Source organism: Phallusia mammillata, chromosome 5 (assembly GCF_965637545.1).
Source record: "Phallusia mammillata chromosome 5, kaPhaMamm4.hap1.1, whole genome shotgun sequence".
In the NCBI taxonomy this organism is placed as follows: domain Eukaryota; kingdom Metazoa; phylum Chordata; class Ascidiacea; order Phlebobranchia; family Ascidiidae; genus Phallusia; species Phallusia mammillata.
This window is the reverse complement of record NC_137256.1, coordinates 512,900-535,580: the sequence shown is the minus strand read 5'-3', so window position 1 is coordinate 535,580 and position 22,681 is coordinate 512,900. Positions and strand designations below refer to the sequence as shown.

General features: G+C 37.6%; 3 protein-coding genes and 1 long non-coding RNA gene across 4 annotated transcripts; 1 reads left to right on the top strand and 3 right to left on the bottom strand.

Moving 5' to 3' along the window:
- Positions 1-76: 76 nt before the first annotated feature.
- LOC145227932 (uncharacterized) lies at positions 77-5,326 on the bottom strand. The gene is made up of 18 exons (XM_080092891.1): positions 4,657-5,326; positions 4,235-4,309; positions 4,088-4,172; positions 3,975-4,024; positions 3,807-3,858; positions 3,648-3,696; positions 3,531-3,585; positions 3,300-3,395; positions 3,008-3,038; positions 2,894-2,936; positions 2,559-2,634; positions 2,408-2,488; positions 2,302-2,338; positions 1,749-1,794; positions 1,558-1,636; positions 1,300-1,377; positions 1,174-1,224; positions 77-1,070 (listed from the first exon to the last, which is right to left on the bottom strand). Exons 1-18 carry the CDS (start codon positions 5,240-5,242, stop codon positions 307-309), a joined length of 2,334 nt encoding a protein of 777 aa, XP_079949017.1. The 5' UTR covers positions 5,243-5,326; the 3' UTR covers positions 77-306.
- Positions 5,287-6,800, bottom strand: LOC145227939 (uncharacterized). Its single transcript, XR_013860011.1, has 6 exons — positions 6,780-6,800; positions 6,398-6,452; positions 6,282-6,330; positions 6,116-6,196; positions 5,424-5,528; positions 5,287-5,352 (listed from the first exon to the last, which is right to left on the bottom strand). It is a non-coding gene; the product is annotated as an uncharacterized LOC145227939 (long non-coding RNA).
- A 2-nt stretch (positions 6,801-6,802) lies between these two features.
- LOC145227994 (interleukin-1 receptor-associated kinase 4-like) lies at positions 6,803-11,127 on the bottom strand (the record flags this gene model as incomplete). The annotated part of the gene is made up of 9 exons (XM_080092958.1): positions 10,678-11,127; positions 9,509-9,681; positions 8,337-9,187; positions 7,834-7,902; positions 7,556-7,723; positions 7,205-7,253; positions 7,103-7,145; positions 6,957-7,023; positions 6,803-6,864 (listed from the first exon to the last, which is right to left on the bottom strand). Coding segments are annotated over exons 1-9 (1,500 nt in total), but the record flags the coding sequence as incomplete, so codon positions are not given.
- Positions 11,128-16,280: 5,153 nt separating this feature from the next.
- Positions 16,281-22,626, top strand: LOC145227936 (tyrosine-protein kinase Src-2-like). The gene is made up of 12 exons (XM_080092898.1): positions 16,281-16,606; positions 16,852-16,945; positions 17,249-17,347; positions 17,590-17,693; positions 17,986-18,135; positions 18,656-18,814; positions 18,929-19,062; positions 19,197-19,319; positions 19,533-19,686; positions 20,149-20,280; positions 20,698-20,861; positions 21,453-22,626. Exons 1-12 carry the CDS (start codon positions 16,366-16,368, stop codon positions 21,519-21,521), a joined length of 1,623 nt encoding a protein of 540 aa, XP_079949024.1. The 5' UTR covers positions 16,281-16,365; the 3' UTR covers positions 21,522-22,626.
- The last annotated feature ends 55 nt before the right edge of the window (positions 22,627-22,681 follow it).

Below are 22,681 nucleotides of genomic sequence, written 5' to 3'. Positions count from 1 at the left end.
TAATGCTTTTTTAAAACTTTTGTTGAGGTTATAGCTATGTAAAAATGTTCTAGTTATATTTTTTCACTCTTTCAAACATGGTTGTTGCTTTGGTGCAATTTTATTGAGTAACTGAAACTTTGCAAACGTTAAACAGTCACTGCAGGGGCACTAATTGGTAAAAACACATAAACATTTACAGAGACAATCTTAAAGGCATGTGCAATTTACAAACACCTTTTAAGTTATCACAATTCGAAAATTACCTTGTTGATTTCATATTTACAAAGAAAAACGACTATGTGCAACACAAAAAATAACACTTTGTTAAAATGTCTGTTTCTTGAGGTTCTTTTTTGCTTTTTTGAGGTTAACTTTACACATTTCTATGTCAGCTTGCCTCTGAGCTTCACTCTCGAAGTCAATTGCTTTCTTGTAAGCATCGATTGCCTGTTGGAAAAACTTCACAGCTTCTGTGCTAGCTCTACGTTGAAGTTTTGTCGAGGCCAGGTTGTTGAGGCAATGTCCATACAACTGGTATTTTCCTGCATTTCCCTTAAAGGTGGCTTTTAAAATCTGGACGGCTTCTTGAAGGGTTGCATCTCGTGCGCTGATGTCACCAATAAGACCTTCACTGTACTCTATGTAATGTAAACACCATGCCTCATTGAAGTGCCGAACTTGCTCTTTCACACTTTCCATGTGTTGGATGTGACACTGGATATCACGCATGAGTGGGATCACATGAAACTTGATCATCAGTTTTCGTTCACTGGTGTTGCCGACAATTGCGGCTTCACAAAGTTCACGCATTCCCCATGCACAGCTTGTTAAGCCATCGATAGCTAGGTTTTGATTCCTCTGTTGTGTGTAGGAGATAGCAGCAACATAGTACACTGCAACAGATGTAGGGAAATCACCACTCATGCGACGTTTGAAAGCAAATTTTTCGAGGAACTCCGGCTCAATGTTCTGAACACTGATCAATTCATCAATTGATGAGCGATTTTTTTCTGCTTCTGTGTACTTGTGGTGTTTTAGTTGACTGGTGTATTGCTGAAGTAGATCAGAAACTTTTGACGACATCACAGCTGCAACACAATAACAAGCCAAGTAAGAAGTTATCAAGTGATTTTGTGATTTCTTGTTTGAAAATGTCATTTCTTGAACAAACAAATGCAATAATTTTTTTACCTGCTTTTTCATGTCGCTCCTTCAACTGTGTTTCAACCTCAATGTTTCCATCTAAATATGCATTTATCATTTATTGTAGGGCTTGAAATATGGAGTTTAGAACCAAAATGACAACATATGATCTACCTGCAATCTTCTCAGTGAAGTTGGAGGGAAATAATCCTTCTTTTCCGTTCAATCTTCCCGAAGACCAGCCAATATTTTCTGGGTTAAAATAATAGTGGGGTTAGTAACTATACTTTTATTTAATTTTTATTAGATTAATTATATTAAATTGCTTTTTATGCAAGTTCAGCAAGCTCTTGTAGTACAATCCACATTGACTGACTCCAGAACCAGAATCATTTTTGTTTGTCTACTCCTTTATTAATTTGTTTGGCATACCTTCGACAAGAACATCGATAACGTCGCCGTATTTTATTGTGAGTTCATTTGCTTCATCCGCTGTGTAATCAAAGAGGACCTGCAATTACAATTAAAGTCTTGCATAAACTTGATATATTTTGAATATGTGTATAAGTGTAATAGAATATAAGATAACAACTTTGAAATAGATTAGGTGACAATAGTTTTACCTTGCACTTGTAAATTGTTGGTTTCTGATCCTCATATATTTCATTTCTTAAAGAATATAACATCTGGTAAGGTTTGTGTACAATGCATAACAGCAATTCCTATTCAACAAGCGGTTATTTCGGTGGTTCTAACTCTTTAAGCATGCGCCGTATTACAAACTTTCCTCTCCTTAGCATACTTTACACGTAAACAGCAGTAAGGTTGTAAAAAGAAATTTAATTTGCAGCTTGTTGGGGTGGGTGACATTTCTTTTTATGACCAATGAGAAAATAGGCTTTAAAACTTTGTTATACACGCCTGTATTCATCATCAAGTACTATAAAATACCAGAGAATGTCTACACTCTAAACTTGTCAATTTTTTGTGGCAAACTTGAAAATATGTTATGGCACATTAATATGTGGGGCACACCACGAATCAATCACATTAGCTGGTAAAAACACCTAAATTACGATAAAATATTTATGTTGCGATTTATTAGTTTATTGTTCACTATGTAACTGCAGAACATGCCAAGAAACACTGTTTGTTAAATTACAGTTACATACTCACCCAGCTGTTGAATGAGGTGATTCACTTTCATCAGAATCTGTAAAAACAGGTTGTCAACATATTTACTCACACAATTTTTAAACTTAAAATAACTGTAGGAACTTACCAGTGATTTTTTCTGTGTAGTTTATAGGGAAAAGGGCCTCTTTGCCTTTAAGTTTTCCCATTCCCCAACCACTTGGATCGTCTAACAAATAATAAATTGCCTTTCTATCTTTTGTTGAAAAACATAATAATTTGTTGTCTTTCAAGTTTACCTTTGACAACTTCAATAATATCACCAACTGAAAATGAAAGTTCATCAGATTCTTGTCCTTCATAGCTGTACAAAGCCTGGTAAAATAACAGGTAAGTAAAATATTTGAATGAAAGTATTGAAGGTTTTACGTGATATGTAAGTGTCGGGAATATTTTATTTTACAAATTTGCTCTTACCTTTAATTTATAATATAAATGAATTTTACAGATCTTTGATAATACACAAAAACATGACAAACTTTAACGCAGTATATGTCATTCATTTACCAATTTAGGTGTTAACTATATTTGTCTCATGTCACACAACTTTAGCAAGAAAAAGTTGTTTTTTTACCTTGCACTTTTGCAGTTTTGGGCTTTCATTTGTAATCGCAAATCTGGCAAAAATTGAATAAAATTATTAGTTTTTTACAAACCACAAATTTATCTAGAACCACAATATTCTTACGTGGGTGATTGGTTTGAGCTGCCCTGATCATCTAAAAATAAAAGATTACATATGATAAACCTTAATTTTCAAAACAAAACGCTATTAACAAATTGATTAAGGTTTATTAATATAGTTAAGTTTTGTCATTTCAAGTTTTATGTCGCAGTTTAAATTCATTGATATTCATATTTTTGTTGCATATAGTGTAGAACAGGATGTGCACAAGTAAATTCATGTTGATGCTTTTCTATGACATTGAGTTTGCTACATGTAACATTCAGTTTCAGCTAAACTTTACAGATAAAATTACCTTTTGAATTATTTTGCTTCTTGAAAACTTTCTGGACCAGTTTGTAGGGGCGTTTCTTTGCCTTTACTCCCAAGGCCTTCATCCATGTTTTCAAAGCTAAATATAAATTTGTAAAGAATACACAACATAAAGATTTTCTATGAGAGCAATGCAAAATGTCTTTTCCTAATGTTGCCCTAATGCTGATAGGTTTTTCGTGCCTTGTGAAAAATGCCTAATAGTTTTTCATACCTGGGGATGTAGGTGCAGCAGCTGCTTTGCTGGGAATACTGGTGTCCAGGTAAATCTAGAAAAATTATAAGCATTTTATTTGTTTTTGCCAGAAGTTTGAAAAAAAAACTTAAGTACATCTTCATATCCAATGTCCTCATATGAGTGGTTGATTGCACTTGGCGATCTAAAAAGCAAAATGTTTTTAACAGTGATGAAATTGTTTTGCAAAAAAACCTTCATAATAATATTTGTAAATAATTACTTCCACAAAAATTTCAACCATGTAATATTTACCCAACATTTCTTGCACTTGGGCTGATTGGATGCTTTAAAGCGGTTTCTTCTTCTAAAGGTATAAAATTTACGCAATAGTCAGTTATTGTCAGAAACAAAAAATAGTGATGTAAAAAAGTGCAGCAGTGTGTTTGAGGGTGCAATTTTGTTTAAACTGAATAAAATCACCTGGTAGTTTCGGCAATTCATGCAATGCTCTTTCTTTCCTTTTCTGCCCACTGAAAATTTACAAATAAAAAATATAATTCGTTGAACAGTGAACAACACTAACAGAGATTTACCCAAATTTTTTTTCCTGTGCTTCCGGGCAAACATCATCATATTCAGTGGGAGTTGGGCATCTATTCTTCACTATTAGATTTGTTTCTAAAGCCACATTAAGTGTTGATTTTTATTTGCTGGTTTTGTGATGCTTGTTTTAAACAAACCTTGCAATGGAGATGGCAGTAACGGCCCAACTCTTGGATGGTTTACACTTTCCTCCTTTCTTGGGTTTGAAGAAGCTGCAAAAAACATATTATTGTAATGTCACTTTGCACTTGCGAATTTTAAGGAGTCGGCAAGTGTGTAGTCCTGAAGTTGTGCCAGTAAACTCTGTCAAACCATTTAAAACCAGGTAAACTTTCAAAATGAGATCAATTTAGGCCAATATACAGTTCCTGACAAAGTGGATTATAATGCATTAAGTCTTGCTTTAAATGGAAGAACACTGCAAGTGCCAAAGGATCACATTTCTGCATAGTCGTGTAATTTTTTGGCAGATCCAATTGTTTATGCAGAACACAACCACAACATGATGATGGTGGCATTTCATGGTGGGAAACACTCTGTTTTAGTACCACAATTTTACCTGCGCCACCATCATAGCTAGTTGAAGGGGAATCTTTTGCCTTGCTGATCTGAAACGAGTCGAAGACTTCCTTCAAGCATCTTGCAGCATCATGGTATCGCGAAACAAGATAATAAGATTCATCGTTGCTGCTTCTTGTCTTTCCAGTGCTGCCATATTTCTTCTTCTGAAAAGCGATCCCTTCGGTGAGGGTTTCAATTTGGGAATCAACATTTCCCACAATGCCTTGGCAATGCTGGATGCAGTCCAAACACGTGACAAGACATTCATCTCTCGCATCAGTAGCCGTGACGTCACTCACCCACGCTCTGACGTCACAAAGCAATGGGATCACGTGACCTTTTACCATTTCGTCGAAGTTGATGGATCTTTTGATCATCTGCTCCGATGCTTGTTTCAAGCCAACCACGCAGCTTTGCAGGGAGCTGAAGGTTTTATCGGTTTGCGGCTCCTGTCTGTACATCAGTATCGAAGAGTGGTAGCAGAGAATAGACATCACGAATCGGTCGTCGTTGGCGAAATGAAACGCCACATCTTTCACCGTCCACGGAACCGACATATTTTCACGTTTCAGAAGCGCCGCCATTTCGTGTGCGATCTCTTCCGCTCGTCCACTGTTCCGGTTCCGAATCCGGATCTTGTATTTCTCTTTCAGGATTTGAGTTTTTTCGCCGCTGCTTAGAAATAACTCGATATCTGCGTGAAACAGAAATGTTAGAAACAAATGAACAACATTCTTGAAGAGTTTGTGTTAAAGGAACTTCTACCTTCGCTTGAAGCAGGCTCTTCTTCAGGAGCGGAGTCTTTCTGCTGACCCAGGGCGGATTTATCTGAAGCTTCTGCCGACCTGACAACCTCTGCGCGGCGGGTTTCTACGCAGAAGAAAATGTATTTAGCGCCAACTTATTAGGTCACATATAAGCTGTTGCTGCCAGGTATTTCAACGTTTCGTCGTCCTATATAGGTCGCCTTCATCAGATTAAATAAAATTGAATGCGCGTAGTACAGTGCACGATAAACAAAGGAAAAAAGAATGAAACGCAAGCACGTCACAACGCAATTTTTCCCTTTGTTTATCGTGCACTGTACTACGCGCATTTAGTGTTATTTACCCTGATGAAGGCGACCTATATAGGACGACGGAACGTTGAAATAAAATTACATTTGCCAGAAGGGCTCTATAAACTTGGTATTACGGCACATTTCAACTTTGATTTTCTTACTGTAACCAGTGCCGGATTAAGGGTCTGCTGGCCTGTAGGCACATTTTATAAATGGCCCGAAAATCAGGGTTGCCAACTAAACAATTAGAATTATCAGTGTTGCCAAATCATTGTGTCAAAGATCGTTGATGTAAAGTGGCCTGGATTTTTTACTGGCCTGTAGGCACGTGCCTACTTTGCCTAATGGTTAATCCGGCACTGACTGTAACACAAAAACCAACATCCAAATAAGTCACCTTGCGGGATTTCATAAACTTTTTCTGGCTCGGGAGAATCACCATTGTTAGCGGACAATTCAGTTGTCGGTTTGCTTCCGTCTGTGAATGAAATTGGAATTGAAAAATTATTACACACCGCATTACGTCACAGTTACGTCACCAGTGACGTCTTGCTGTGAGTTACCAGGTATCGCAGCCTCCGACCTTTCATCTTCGATCGCAGTTCGTTCGGACTTAAAATAAAGTTCGGGTTGGAATGTGTGTTTTGCAGATTTTTGCAGAACCAAGTATTTCACTCACCTGGAGAGATCTTCGAGGTTTAGGGACTGGAGGTTCCGGTTTAGCTTCGTCGTTACTGCTGGAAGAAACAGCATTTAATACCTGGGTCGGCAACCTTATAAACACCGCGTGCCATTCATGTCGAAATTATAATGGCTTAGCTTACCAACATTATGTGATTTGTGCCGGCTGATGATGATTTAATGATGATTAGAAAGCAGACATTTTTGTATTTCAAGTGCGCATTTTTGGTACATTAAATCATAATGAAGTGAAAACGAGCATGGGTGTAGTTTTAGCTCTGTCAAACTGTACTTAAATATGAAACCTAAAACTTGACGTGCCAGGGGTTACCGTCCCTGATGTAATACTTAATAACTGCACAACCAAACTTGCACCTCACCTTGCTGCTGGTGGTTCGTTCGCTGCCATGACAACAGGTACGTCATCGTCTGTAACTTGGCCATCTTGTTGTTCATGTGTCACTGCTGAATAAATATATGTTTGAGTTAGAACAGAAAAAAAGCTTCATCTAATGACAAATATAAAACATATTGCACAATGCTGTATGAATTCCAACCTTGCTGCGAAATGGAGGATGATGTCACTTGATTGATGACGTCATCTTCGTCACTGGCCTCGTCGCACTGCAAAAGTTACAATGAATATGTCATTGGGTTATGGTAGGTTACACTTGTAGTCATGTCTAGGTGTTATATTACTCACGTTAAACAAAGGTTCAACCGGTTGCTCTGTACCCTGCACGGATCTAGAGACAAAAAGTTAAATGTTAAACAAAGTAATTGTGTTGTCACAAGTTTCACTCACTGATATTGGGGGGTGTGATCCTGTACTTGATCACGTGACTCAACTGTTTCTAAAATTGTATTGAATGGTTTGTCAGTAAAATAAAAAAACTTTTCAATGAGGTTAAGAGAGAAATTCCAACAACAGTTGGTAATAGGCCCGGTTTTGCGAGTTCTTTGCGCAGTGAGAATTAGCGAGCAGTGTGCAAACAAAAAAGTCTATGTGTTCACAACCTGACTGTGGTTATCATGGAGATAAGAACCTTACAAAGTTTTACGGCAAACTTAGAATATAATGAAGACAAACAGACATTACTTGCTGATGGTGCAATCGTCGTAAGTCAATATTTGTCACACGGCGAAATAACTTTACCTGGTTGAGATTCACCGGGACCGATGTTAGGCGGAAAAACCCCGTCACATGGCGGAGGGGACGGGCCGGGAACTTTCGGGCGGGTTTCCCCGGGGTTAAGAGACGGGGAATTCTGAACAAAACAGCTCTGAGATCGCTCAAGCATGTCGAGGCCCTGTCTGGCATTGTCTGGGGACAATATGGGCTTGTTACGTAGGCGAAAACAGTGATGAAATTTTTGTGTCGAAAACCTCTGAAAAGTTTCGCAAAAAAACTAAAGGTCAAGAAATCATTCTTACCAGTTGTTGGTTGAAAACTCGACGACCTCGATCTTGTTGCGTTTGAACAGTAAAGCTGTCCCATGTAACCTGCAAAAAAACTTTACTTTAGATTTTGTCACAAACAACACGCAAATACGGTTAAACATTGAAACCTTTCGCTACATGCGGGTCGGCTTGAAAACATTCGTTGAATTCAGTGTTATAAGTCGGTCCGAGAAATTCGGGTTCGGGTTTCGATTTGAACAAAACCGTCTTAATTCGTGTCTGGCTTCACACTCGGTCGCATTTAAGTCGTAATTTCGGTTTGATAAAACTAACTTTCAGGCTTATTTCCACCGAGTGGAACCGAAACCGAACCTGAACTTATATGACAAGCGGTTCGACTCCCTGCTAAATTCAGATTATTATAAGTATTGATCAGGTTCTGACTTCGGGTCAGGTTTCTGGCTTTCAGGTTCAGGTCCGCTCTGGTGCGAGATTAAAAGAAAGTTGTGACTATAACTCATCGAGATTGTAGTTACCGTAGTCGAGGAATCTACGGTGATTGGTTTGGTAACTCGACAGCGGAATCATCGGATGAGAGCTAGGTGGAGATGCTGATGACGTCATCTGCTGTTTGGCTCTGTGCACGCTTGCGGGGATTTCCCTCTTCTGCTCATCCGTCAAATGTCGCTGCAGAGCGTCACGTGCCAGGGTCATGTCGCATCTTTCTTCCGGGTTCTGGCTCCAACAGATCCTCATCATTTGCTCCAAAAGAGAAATAATCTCTCTGTCGGCGTCGTTCGTCGCTTCCCGCTTCAAAACCTCTATGAGGTCACAGTTGGGACGGAGACCTTTCTTCACGTTTTCCACGAACATCTCCGGGTCTTCTGTGTAGGGAAGCAGCCGGAAGATGACCATGTGGAGGATCAGCCCAAAGCTGTAGGTGTCGAGCTCCTTCTTCATCGGCCACGAACTCTGCTGGAGGCGCTCGGGAGCAGCATATACTTTGGTGAACTTCGGGTTGGTGACGTTGCTATGGGTAACGCTACTTCCGGTGTACCTTGAAACCTTCGCGCTTCCGAAGTCGCCGATTTTACAATGAAGATCTTCTGTGAGGAGAATGTTATCCGGCTTCAAGTCACCATGAGTGAGTCGCTCCGTCTCCGTGAGGTTGTGGATGAAGGCGACTCCTGCCGCCATTTCTTCCGACATCCGCAGTCGCAGGATCCAGGCCAGATCCACATTGCTGTTGAGCAACAAGCACCTGAGATTCCCACCGGACAAATACTCCATCACAATTCCGACCGAATGCGGCCATTTCGACCAACCGTAGATTTGAACGATGTTCACGTGATTAGCTTTCATCAGCGTCTCGATCTCAGTTTTAACCCTTTAAACATATTTACTACTTATTAAAACACGTGCAAACCTGCTATACAGGCAATACAGCGTTACATCATAGCAATGAAGTCGGTATGTTAAATGTAATGCAAGATAATAACGCCATATAGCAGACATAGGAAGTGGTGGGATTCAAATTCTTTTTCAGCTGGTTCTATCACAAAAAGTCCATTGACAGTAACCAGCAATGCTAACCGGTTCGCTGATCTCATTAAATTTTGTGAGACGGTTTTATAGAACCGGTGCGAACCGGCTGAATTCCACCATTGGACATGGTATGCATTCAGTTGTATCACCGCACGATTCTTACTCTTGTATGAGAAGGGATTTTTCCTGTGGCCCGCCCTGAACTTCGAAGCATTTGATTGCGACTTGTCCAACTCTTTTGTGGTGTCCGCGCAAAACAACCCCGAAAGTTCCGCAGCCAAGTTCAGATTCATCGCCAGACGGACACAAAATCTCGTCCGAGTCATATTGGTTGAACTGCAACAAACATAAACACATTCTCAACTTGAGAGTCGAACCGGAACTGAACCCGAACCCGCGAACCGGTTCGAGCGGTTAATTTCATTAAACCCGAACCGAACCCGAACCGCTAATTACGATTTTCCAAAAATCCGAACCGGAATTGAACCCCATATTTTGTTTGGCGTTGGACCCGAACCGGAATTAAACCAGTAAAAAATACTGTTTCATATTTTGCGATATTTTTTTCAAAACAGCGCACGTGAGATAACACTTATAGGAGGTGCCAAAAATAAGTAACAGTGCACTATCAAAATTCTTCTGGAGTTTTATAAGGCCAGGTAGATGATGGGGAGAATTAAATTAAAACAAATGAAAATTTTAACCGGTTTAAAAACCGCAAACCGGTTCGGACCGGATAATTTGCCCAAACCGGAACAAAACCCGAACCCGAAAATATACATTTTTAAAAACCCGAACCGAACCTGAACCCATATGACAAGCGGTTCGACTCCCTGTTCTCAAGTTTGTAGAGCTCTTCTGGCAATTGTATTTAATACAAAAACTTGATATTATGCCTGGCAGCAATAGCTTATATATGAACACATTCTGTGGCAGCAATTGGATAAACTTCCTAATCTTTAGATCAACTGGTTTTTAAAACTTAAAGGTTACTAACATTACATTAACAGCTTATTACCTTCCATAGTTTTGCCATATGCGCTGTATTACTAAGATTTATTCTCCAGCTTTTAAGTTGTTGAAATACGACAAGCGCTCATGTCAACTATCCCAAATTCATGTAACGCCCCGCACTTATGCTTTCTGACTGCAATGTTTTCCTTTACACCACATCAAATGTACGAAGAAAGTTTTGGTTAAAATTTAACTTTGTTTGCAGTTAACTCGTTAGCTGTTTTAACTCCCGCAAATGCGATTTCCCCCCGCGGAAAATATCTTAATGTTTCTCACGTTTTTACAGAGCTTTTTTATCACATTAATATCTGTAAATACCTTCCATAGCTTCGCCATTGTAAGTCCTAAATAAGTTTGGTCGTTGCCTTTTCAGTTTAATACTTCCATGTCATCACAGCCTGCAATCAGGCCTAATGTGATTGATCCGAACAAAGCACCAAACGTTATGTCAACTTCACAATCGGTCTCATATTTTTCGCAAAAACTTCTCTTTTTTTCGAGCTTTCTTGTGTACCTAAGCGGGGCTTTACCAAATTATCCCTTTCCCCAGGACGCATGGCCAGTCAAGCGGCAACTGGACCTCTTCAAAATACAACAAGGACACAAGGAGATCTAGACAGAGGGTTGCGCACAAATGTATTGTCTCTATTCAGAAACCGAACATCGAACATTTGTTTTTCGTTCAACTTAAAACTATTTTTGCGAAAAGATATTTTTGCGAAATTGACGTCGCTCTGCAGTCAAACGTTTCAAAACATCACTTTTAAGTTTTGAAACAACGGCTTTGTCCCGAATTGCACAAAATATGCTTTTGGTCTTCATCTGATTGAAACTAGTTCAATCTTAGATTCTACATACACTAAACTAGGTAGTATCTATGGTTTAATTCGTCCTCTGTAAATGTTTTTTTCAGTTATTGTTGGAATGAGTTGTTACGCATCACTAAATTTCATGCATGAACGGCTCCTATATTCTACATTTTTCGCATTTTGTAAAAACTGCAGGCGAATAAATTATGTAATTTTCTTGTTTTTTGCGTTTTTCTGCAGGGATATGGTCTAACAAAACTAAACCTTATGTAAGATTTACATAAAGCAAGCTTGTTGAATCACGCAATGCTCAATAGTGTGTCAATTTAAACGATCAAAAGCAGCTTTACGACGAACTTTTACAGTTTTAACGAAAACTCGTTTTGAACTGTCTTTTGGGCCAAAATAGCGGTTTTGCTTAATTTTGTGTTGTAAAGTTGTTGTTCGTTCTATGAATGTTTGTGTGTGGAGGTAATGTTTTGCTTGTTTCTGTTTGTCTATTGTGATTATTGTTTAAGTCTTAAACTGGCAAATTTCCTGTTTTTATTACTATTTAATATTTATTATTATAACAAACATGATCAAGTATTTGATCAAAAGTGTTGCTGACGGCATAGGCTACAGTTTATAATCATAAACTGATGTGCATAGCATGATCTTATATTACTTTTGTCACAAACTTTGGTCTAATCAAATTTGGGTCTAAGAGTCCTTAACATTTTACTTCGAGGGGCTGAAATGTAACAATAATTAGAAAGTTTATTCATCAAATAAGGGTTTCTGTAAAATATGAAATGTACACAGTCAACTGAAACTTGGTTAGGGCTATTAGAATCGGGGCAGGGTTTGTAATGACAATAACACTATAACTTAATCCTAGATACCCCTTTTGGGTCTATAGCCCTAACCATTTTTCACACTTTATATAAGTAGATTTTGGGACATTACTAATTTACGGAAAACGGAAATGACGGAAACAAAAGAAACCACATGCTAATTTACGGAATACGGAAAAGACGAAAATTACGGAAATAATTCAAATCTAATTTACTGAAATAGGAAATAATTTCCAATTGGCGGAAATCGACAGAGAGCATTTTCTATGCATTTCTTATGACGGACATCGACAGAGATCATTCGCTATGTATTCCCGTAGAGCCACTACAGTCTACACAGTACACACCTCACGGCAAACCCCTATTTAGCTATTTTAAACGGTGGCGCTAAGAGCATTTTAGCCATTCAAAACGATGTATCTCTAAAATGCTCACGGTTAGGGCTATTAGGGTAGGGGTAAGGTATTAGCACTCAAAATTCAATAAAACTTGCAATATAACTTAATTTGTAATGCAAAATTTATGCTATATGGCATGCAAGTTTTCAAAAAATTTGCATCAGAAATTAGGTCCTATTGCTAGTTTTATTCGTTTTTGAATGCTAACACCTTACCCCGACCCTAATAGCCCTAACCGTGAGCATTTTTGGATGTAGCTCTACCGAAATACTTAGAGATTGTTTTCTGTCGATTTCCGTCATTTAAAAATTACTTCCTATTTCTGTAAATTAGATTTGAATTATTTCCGTCATTCCCGTCTTTTCCGTTTTCCGTAAATTAGTATGATGTTTTTTTCGTTTCCGTCATTTCCGTTTTCCGTAAATTAGTAATGTCCTAGATTTTGTTGATTGTGTATTTTAGAGAAGCCCTCAGATAACTGACAATTTTTCAGTGGATTAAGTAGCAACATGTGTAAAGTAATTTAAGGCACAACATGCAAGGTTTTGTTCCACTATTGTGCAATATGAAATAATATTTTCCCATTGCACCAAAGTTTTTATTTGGGTGCAATAAAGTTTTTAAAAAATACATCGGAAATTATCAGATTGGGCTTGCATTTTTTTATTTGATTTAATTTTTATTGTTGTCTATTTTAATGGGGTTAAATATCTTACTTATGTACAGTCAAAACTAGTGATGCACCGAACCCGCCTAAAAAGGTTCGGGCCGAAACCGAATATTCGGCCACGAGGCCGAATAATTTCGGCCGAATCAGGCCGAACCTAAAACCGCATTTCATATGGGTGTTTTTAACTGAACCGTGTGTAGTTGATGCAAGTGAACTCAATTATGACAAGCCAAAATCCCTTTCACAATGCGAAAGCTTCACTAAACTTGTAATATTTCGCAGACAATGTGGCAAGTATTTTATAGATACAACAAATAGTTAATTTATGATGTTTCGTATTGGCGAAAATGAAAGTTTGGGTATTAATTTCATGCAATCAAAAAGTTCGGTTTCGGCCGAATTTTTGAAAAAAGTTCGGGCCGAAACCGAAACATCGAAAAACAGCTGATTCGGCCGAAATGTTTCGGCCAACCGAAACTTCGGTGCATCACTAGTCAAAACATATGCTGTTTTACCTTTTGTGCATACATGTGACATTTATATTTAAAATAATCTGAGACATTATGAAATGTTGTGTAGAAATGACAAGTGAACGTACTGAAAATTGGAATATGGATTGTTTGATGCCTCTCTGTTTTGAAAATAATATTTTAAAAAGTTAGTGTTGATCAGTTTAGTTTTAAAAATACCGATTATGGAAGTACTGTGGTGTAGGCCATTTTTTAAGTGGGCCACAGAGTGATTGAGACCCATGGTATTGGTATTATATGGCAAAACAGCTGTTATAATCACTTGTAACCACATTTGTACAGGCTTTCATAATTTAAACCTTGTAATAAGCCACAAACCTATTTAGAGCAAAAAAAGTTTTAGAACCACTGGTTAAGGCCATTATTATATTCTTGAATTATGCATACACGATAAAAAAGTTTGGGAAAAACTTGTTTAGGTCATAGGTTTTCAATTTCTCATATTTCTTTTCTCAGAAATATTAATCTAAGTTTTTACCCTTTAACACACAAAAAATGTTGTAATCCCCTACTTTCACCATCGAAATAGGCTTGCTTATGTTTAATTTAGTTCTAAGATGCTTTAAAACCATTTTAAGGAATTTTAAGCTTTATTGATAATAAATTTTTTTTACCTGTCTTCTGATGAAGATGATAATATATGTGTAGGTCTTATTGACTGTTATGTTTGTTGTTTACAACATGCTTGCTTGTTTAGATTGATTGTATATGACTTTAAAGTAGTTATTGTAGTGGATTTTTGCCACACTTAGATTAATGGTGGTTTGTGTAATTCCTTTTCACACAAACCTGTTGTGTTGAGATTTCATGTGTGGCTTGCATGCTATGACTCATACAGGACGCAACCGTTTCTTGTTTCTGGAAAAACTTGCTATGTACGTAACTATGACGTTAATGAGAGGAAAAGTTGTTTTAGGCAGTCACATGTTTAAGGTACTCACCTGTTAGGCAGTCACATGTTTAAGGTACTCACCTGTAGAGCTCTTGAAACCTTATGAAAATATTTCATGTTGTTTATATATATATATATTTGCTGGTTGTTTCATCTCTTTACCTGGTTTGTAGTTTGATAAAAAAAAATGCAGAAACTTGTTTGTGTTACAGAAACAATTTTGCTTACTACAGCAACATTTGATGATTGGTTGTAACAATTACGTTGAGACTTGAAATGTGGTCAAACAGGAAAAGTTATGAAAAGATTGACATCATACACAGTTGATCTGTTGCCAGAAATAATCATACAGGCTACTGGGAAATTAGTTCCTTGTGATGAATCATAGTGTTGGTAGACTGGCATCGTGCATAGCTTGCATGCACACACACTCTGTCACCTACTTCCTGTTACAAGCAGCCCAGCTCTTTTTCGATAAATTTTCTTTAGCGCTAACGACTAGCGTTATTCCCAACTTGCTGGACACAGTTACTAATTTGTAGCTTTTGAAAAGTTGTGAGCAAAGTTTCATACAATTTTTATACATGTCATAATTGTATACCAGAGTATCAAACTGAATGGCCTTGCTTTAGTTGCATTGTTTGTGTAAAGTGTAGTTGGTGAATGTGTACTGATTATGGATTTGAATGTAGTTGTCAAGGTGCTGTTGCTGTAGCAGCCAATCGTTGCTGGCATCAATTGTGTTGTTGCCTACTGACTGTGTTGGCTTGGTTGTGCATCTACAAGGAAGTGTGGCTCTAGTGACGTTTTCCTCCCACTCAATCTGCTTTGTTGTGGGTGTCTGTGGTTTAGACTAACAATAGATTGAAATGATGCTGTCCATTATTCTCGTGAAATTATATATTGATGTAGATTTTTGCACAATGCTTGATGCCCTTAAGGAATAGAGTTATTTGGAAAGTTTGCTGTTTCATTAAATGCTACATAAAGTAAGCAATAAGTCAATAAGAAAGAAGGAAGTCAACATTCAGTTCCAAAACCAAAAACAGAGAGCTGATTACATTATGTATCTATGTACTGTGGATAATCTACAGATAAGATGTCAGCAAACATTTCTGTGTTACTGACCCCTGAATGACAGTAGTTTAATATGCCAGGATTGTTTAGGTGATATACAGTCTTTATTAAATAGATTTTTTACACAGCATAGTAAGAAATTCCTCTGGAAGCAGCTGCCTGGTGTTTGCTGGCTTCTGGTTCGGATCATTTATATTTTCTTGGACTTCAGACTAAACAAATATTGATATTCCATTGCTTGGAGAGGTTGCTCAAACATGAATTCACTTTCGGTTTCTGCCTCTGGCTGTTAAACTCGGCAAAGCAAGAAAAGGTTTGCTGCAAACTTTATCCAGCAACTGTGTCCAGTTGATTAGCACATGGAGTATTGACCATATTGGTTGGGTTTTACAATTTTTCATAGATTGCCAGTTTGAGCACTGTAAATGGGAAATTTTGTTGTTGCAAGAACCAGTTGCAGTATGTTTGGTTTGGTGTTTGCTGCAAGTTGTTGCAATACGTTTGTTTCAGAGCAAAAACATCAAAGCCAGTATTTGTGCATAAAACATGACTGTGTTTCGACAAGTGCTTTTGTCATCATCAGGCCATCAGAATTAAAAGCAACAGAAGGCATACAACTAGGTGCAGCACAATGCTAAAAAAGGACGACACAAATGTTTTACGCACAAATACTGGCTCTGATTTTTTTTGCTCAGATTATTCAAAACTGTTAATAGTGTATGTATGTTTGTTTCAGTTTTTAGGTTGTAGTTTGTGAAGTTGGTATTTATATTTGTGCAATAAAGCAACCAGCAATGTTGCGGCGTTGTTTTGGTTGCTTATTCTGTCGCACTGCAGAAGATGGCAACAAAAGTGGGAACACCAACCCTGCAATGCAACAGACTGTCCCAATGAACCCCATCACTGGCCCCAGCTACACGGGGGGTGGAATGATGGGTGGTGGGAGTCAGATGGGTGGAATGCAGGGAGGTGGATACAACCCAAACCCTCCACAGAACAAATTTCCTCAAAGTCCAACGCTGCCTGCGCCACCAGGTAATGTGACATTGACATACGTTTATGTTGTTTTTACATTGCCTTGTGACATGCTTGCGTTTAATTCATTTTTCAAGTGTTTATCGTGCACTGTACTATGCACATTCAGTGTTATTTACCCTGATGAAGGCGACCTGTATAGGATGTCGAAACGTCGGAATAAAAATACATTTGCTAGAAAAGTTCTATAAACTTGACATAAGATAATGTTGTAAAATGCTTAAATGTGATCCAACTCTTTCAAGGAGCTCTTAAGTACGTTGCTATGTATGATTATGACGCAAGGACCAATGAAGACTTGTCATTTGTCAAGGGTGACCAACTGTTCATATTGAACAGGTCAGTATATATACTGTACATGAGGTCTGCATTAGTAATCACTTTAATTATAAATACATGCAATGCAAACTGTTTTAACCTGTAAGATGTCATCAGTTCAGCTGGTTACAAAACATTGGCTGTATACCTAATTTGGAACAGTGTGCACTGTCTGCAGCTAAATTATCAATATAATGGCTCACTGTTTGCATAATTAAAGTTTTTGAGGCAAAATTAAACCTAGGTCACTACTCAGTAGGCTTGAAGTTCTAGAACAAACTAAAACCTATTGTATTTTGTTTCCAATCAAATCCCTTTGTACAGTGAGGGCGATTGGTGGCTTGCGAGATCTGCAACTTCATACAAAGAAGGATACGTTCCAAGCAACTATGTGGCTCCAATGGGAGGCTTGGATTGTGAAGAGTAAGTATTTGCTTTAAACATTTGCTTGTTTTACATTCTGTGTGTCAGTTTTTTTGTTTTTTTTCAGTAATGCTAAAATGTACAACAGCTGGTTTTGTGTGCTGTCATAATAAGAAACTTATTTTTGTCAAACACATTAATATGATGATGGTGGCATACATCATATTTTTAATCATTCATCAACCAACATTAGTAATCAAGACAATTATGTGTTGTGTGTTGCTAACTTTGTTCATACTTAGGTGGTTTTTCGGCAAGATCAGCAGGAAGGAATGTGAAAGGACTTTGATAAACAACAGATCGGCTCGTGGAACTTTCATGATCAGAGAGAGTGAAACCGCTCCAGGTTTGTCGTTTTTCCGATGTCGGTCTGTTTTCTGTCTGGCACTGATGGGATTTATAGAACATGCTGTTTATTTTGAATAAACAATGCCTGTTGTCTGCCTCTGGTAAATTTAAACAGGTTCCCCTTACAAGTTTTTGCAGCTAACAACAAAATAATAAATGTTTGGGAAGTAATTTAACCAACAATGTCATACAAATGTTTTGCAAACGTCTGATTTTACGCTAAGTTATACGTGGTTGCCCACATTAAACCCTTCAAATAATTAATAGAAGTTGTTTAAATTACTGTGTAGGAGCGTATTCCCTTTCCATCAGTGATGAGGACCCACAGAAAGGACTGACTGTCAAGCATTATCGAATTCGACAACTTGACAATGGAGGTTATTACATCACAACAAGAGCACAATTTGCCAACCTTCCCGAGCTTGTGCAGCATTACAAAGGTGAAATACTGAATAACAGATTTAAATCTTGTGTTTATAGTGGATTGCTTTTTGAGCTTTACAGAATCTAACCGATAATTATAGTATCTCAGTGGTTCTCAAACTTATACTGATTGTGCACCACCTGGCGACCTTTTCTGTCGCTGTGTACCACCTTAACCTTGTTTAAATGGACAGACCAAGAGATCTTCTTGACTACGCTAGCTAATTTATAAAACCAACAATTTAGCAATTCCTAAAATAACGTCCTAGACATTGGTTCTGCAAAACACAGGGCTGATCAGTTGGGTCAGTTGAGAAGCGATTCTTGATGTGGCTTGAATTAAGTATATCAGAAAGCTACTCGCCTACCATCTGAAAGGCATTGGCAAACCACTTGTGGTACCTGTACTGCAGTTTGAGAAACACTGGTCTGAGTGTTGGAAAGTGTGGTTTCCATCCAAAATATTGTTCTATTTTTAGTTTTCATTTCCCTACCTGAATTGAAACTAAAAATAAACCTTTGTTGTGTGAATTGTAGATAAGGCGGATGGTCTTTGTTGTCGTCTTACAAATGCTTGTCCCCCTGGTGACCAACCTGCAACGATCTCAATTGCAAGAGACGTTTGGGAAATTGACAGAAACCAACTTTCTCTGCAGAAAAAACTTGGAGCTGGAATGTTCGGCGAAGTTTGGAAAGGTACTTGGGTGTGAACTAAAATACTTTCTGGTTATAAATGCAAAATAGTTTATTGTCTATCAGTTATATATGCAAATGAAAGTGTCACTCATGGAACAATCACATATATTGCAGGTTTGTGGAACGGGACAACAGAAGTTGCAATCAAAACTTTGAAACCGGGCACAATGTCTCCAGAAGCTTTCCTTGAAGAAGCAAAGATCATGAAAACGTTGCGACATGAAAAGTTGGTCAATCTTTATGCAGTGGTAAGAACATTGGCAAGAATGTAGTGATGAATTTTTTTCATGTTTGGCTTACAATTATGATTTAGATGTTAAAATTCTTGGTGTTGTAGTTTGTCACTTGACAGAATCAGTTAATTGTCTGTGTCACATGACAGGTGTCAACGGAGCCCATCTACATCGTGACAGAGTTCATGTGTCATGGCAGTTTGTTGGATTTCCTTAAAGACGGTCAGGGTCGCCAAACCAACCTCGTGGAACAAATCGACATGGCTGCTCAGGTAACTAATATTGATTATAATAAATGAAAAAGCTGTCTATTTCAAATAAAACACCACCGATATCTTTGTCCCATAGAAACGTTTTTAAAGGTAAATATTTGACTTTCTTGCTTGAATGTTTAGGGGCTTTTTTAGGTTTTTATTTATCACTAAGTGACTGCAAAAAGGCTCTGATTTTTAGATGTTGAAAGTGATGTTGCATTGTATCTGCAGATTGCATCAGGGATGGCGTTCATAGAAAGAAACAACTACATCCATAGAGATGTCCGAGCCGCAAACATCTTGGTGGGGAAGAATCAGATTTGCAAAGTTGCTGACTTTGGCCTGGCAAGGTTGATTGAAGATGATGAATACAACGCACATCAAGGTAAACATCATATTTTGTGACCTAAAGTAGTTGGGCAGTATGTTGCTCTGAAACGAAGGTGGACAACTTTTTTGCATGCACGGTCTAAAAAGTAGTGTTATATTGTGGAGGCGGACTGCAACGGTGTTCATGCAATAACATAGCAGTGCTATAGGTAAAGTCAAATACACAATGATTTTGTCTCTGTACGTAACAATGCCTATTCTTAGTAATAAACTCTTTAGTAAAAAAATGGGATTTAACACATACTTTCCATCCGGCGATCAAAATAAAATACGAGCCGGGGGCCTCTTAAAAATTGCTTGTGGGCCGTAGGTTATCCACCCCTGCTCTAAAAGCACCTAATCAGGATGTCATTAATTGCAATTAAAGTTCAGCTGGTGTGCATTTTTGTTACATGTAATTTGATACTCATCAATGAAGTATTTTCTGACCCATTGTTTTGTCATTATTGAAACACAGGTGCAAAGTTCCCCATCAAGTGGACCGCCCCTGAAGCAGCAACACACGGAAGGTTCACAATTAAGTCCGATGTTTGGAGTTTTGGGGTTCTCCTCACTGAGATCGTAACGAAAGGTCGCATCCCCTACCCTGGTAAGCAACTGTGTTGTTGTTTCTCACCAGGAAGTGAAAAGTTTCGGTTGCGCTCAAACTTTTGTGACGTCATTAAACAATTCACTTCCTTGAAACAGTGGTTTTAAAAACTTTGGCAAACCATATCATGTAGGCATTTCCTAATCTAAGGTGTCAACAAATTTTTAGCTCTTCCAGCAGTATTTATTATACATTGCAAAGTCAGCATATTATAATAAAAACTGCTTGTAAAGCAAAAAAAGTTGTTGATACATTATGCCTGGCAGCAACAGTTAATTCATAATCTAAGGTGGTTAAGAGAAAAAAGTAGATTTTCAGCATTTTATTATTATTGTATCATACAAACACCATCTCTCTATTTTTTTTAGTCTTGTTAAAAATGCTCACATTTGTTGATCTTTGTGTTGTCATATTTAGGAATGCCAAACCGCGAAGTCCTGGAGAGGGTTGAGACGGGATACAGGATGCCTAAACCCCCAATCCCACCCCCAAATCCCCCTTGCCCTGATTCTTTGTATGAGCTGATGTTACAATGTTGGCACAGGGATGAAATGCAAAGACCAACCTTTGAATACATACAGGTAGGGCTGGGTTGGTTGTGATTGTTGGATGAAAGTAACTTGCAACACAAGCTGGCTTGGGTTAAAGGATGTAATAGCTTACAAACACATTATGATTTTTATACTGGGTTAAATAATACCAGACCACACTTGTTTGTTTAAGTGTTCGAAGCAAAATGCAGAAAACTGGAAAAAAAGAACATAAAATTACAAATGCTTTACTAAATATTCAGAAAATATGTTGAACTATTTTTTGTTCTCATAAATTGTTGGTTTAATTGATTAGTTTAACATCTACTATGTTGGAAATGTTGCTGTCAGGAAAACAAATGTCTTGTTGAGACTTTGATAGTTTTGATATATCACTCAACTTGTAGCTATACTAAAAGCAAAATTGACATTATACAGCATAGCTATTTCATTCCTGTAAGTTTTTGACAAAACTATTATTAGAGAAACACCATTCCATTTATGTTTTATTCCAAGTATCAATTCTGCTGTAAGTAAATAGCAGTTTTTTGTGTGAAGACCACCCAATGCCATGCACCCCTGTTAGTTAGCATGCCATCTAATGGTTTCATTTCAACTGATGTTGTGATAATTTTTATGCAGGGTTTCCTCGAGGATTATTTCACCGCAACTGAACCACATTATCAGGAACAAGGAGAGGGAGCTTTCTAAACTCGGGAAGTTTTATTTTACGCAGGTTTTTCCTTAAACTTTTTTATTTGTTTGTTTTTTGTTTCTCTTTGTTTTTTTCCTTGAAACCATTACTGGCAGGAAATAATATGTGTGCAGTTAAAACCTAGGGCTGCGTTGATTAGGAAAAATTGGTTTTGAACCTTGTACTTTTATCTGTTTACCTTTGTGGATAGCTGGTTGTATTACATAAAGTACTAAAGAAAAATTCTGCAATTTCAAGCAACATACAAAGTTTATTAGCTGGTTAGTCTCCAATAATCAATTTTTACCCCCTGACAATAAGCTAATTTTTTATCTTTCATGTGAATATTTATGTTGTTCATTAATTGGCTGATTGTCTTGTAATGTTTTTCTTGTTTGCAATCAGTTACATAATGTTGGTCACATGTGGCCATGACAATGACATTAAAACTAAATCGTTCCGACCAAAACTTGTTTGTGAATTTTTTGCTCACGTACTTTGCAGTGCCTTTGTGATTTAGCACTTAGCCATTCTGTTTTGCTTATTTCTACATGTTTCGCTGACTATTTCTTTCCACAATAATCACGCAGCTTAACTTCTGTATGATAGACTTTTGTGAATAGTGTTTTGTGGTGTTGGTGTTCTTCAACTTTTAGTGAATTGTTATTTAAGAGGGATTAGGAGCCTTTTTGAATCATGTACATATCAATTTTGTTACTTCGTGGCATGCCTTGGCAGAATTTACACATCAAAGTGGAATTGTTCTGTATGTTTTATATCCAAAACCATTTACGTATGCTCTGCAATATTTTTTAATTGTGTTACTATTATTCATTAAAAAATTGCCTGTAAATAAACGATCGTATGTTATTTGCTAAAGTTGCTGCTTGCTTTAAATCAATTTGGTCTGCAATACTTTTGCAACTTTCCGTACTAATTTCATTTTTATAGCCTCCACTGTTGTAAATTGTGAAGTGGTTGAATTCCACCTATTGATGGTTTGTGTCACTGTAGTTGTTCAACCTTCAACGTGTGCCTTCAAATCACCTGTGGCTTGTTTCACTCAAGTTGTGTGTATTGCATATTTGCATCGGTCATCTCTCAATAAAATTGTTTAATCACCGCGTGTTGTTTCTACACAGCAGATTTGATGTGAAAGTGTATTTAACACACATAC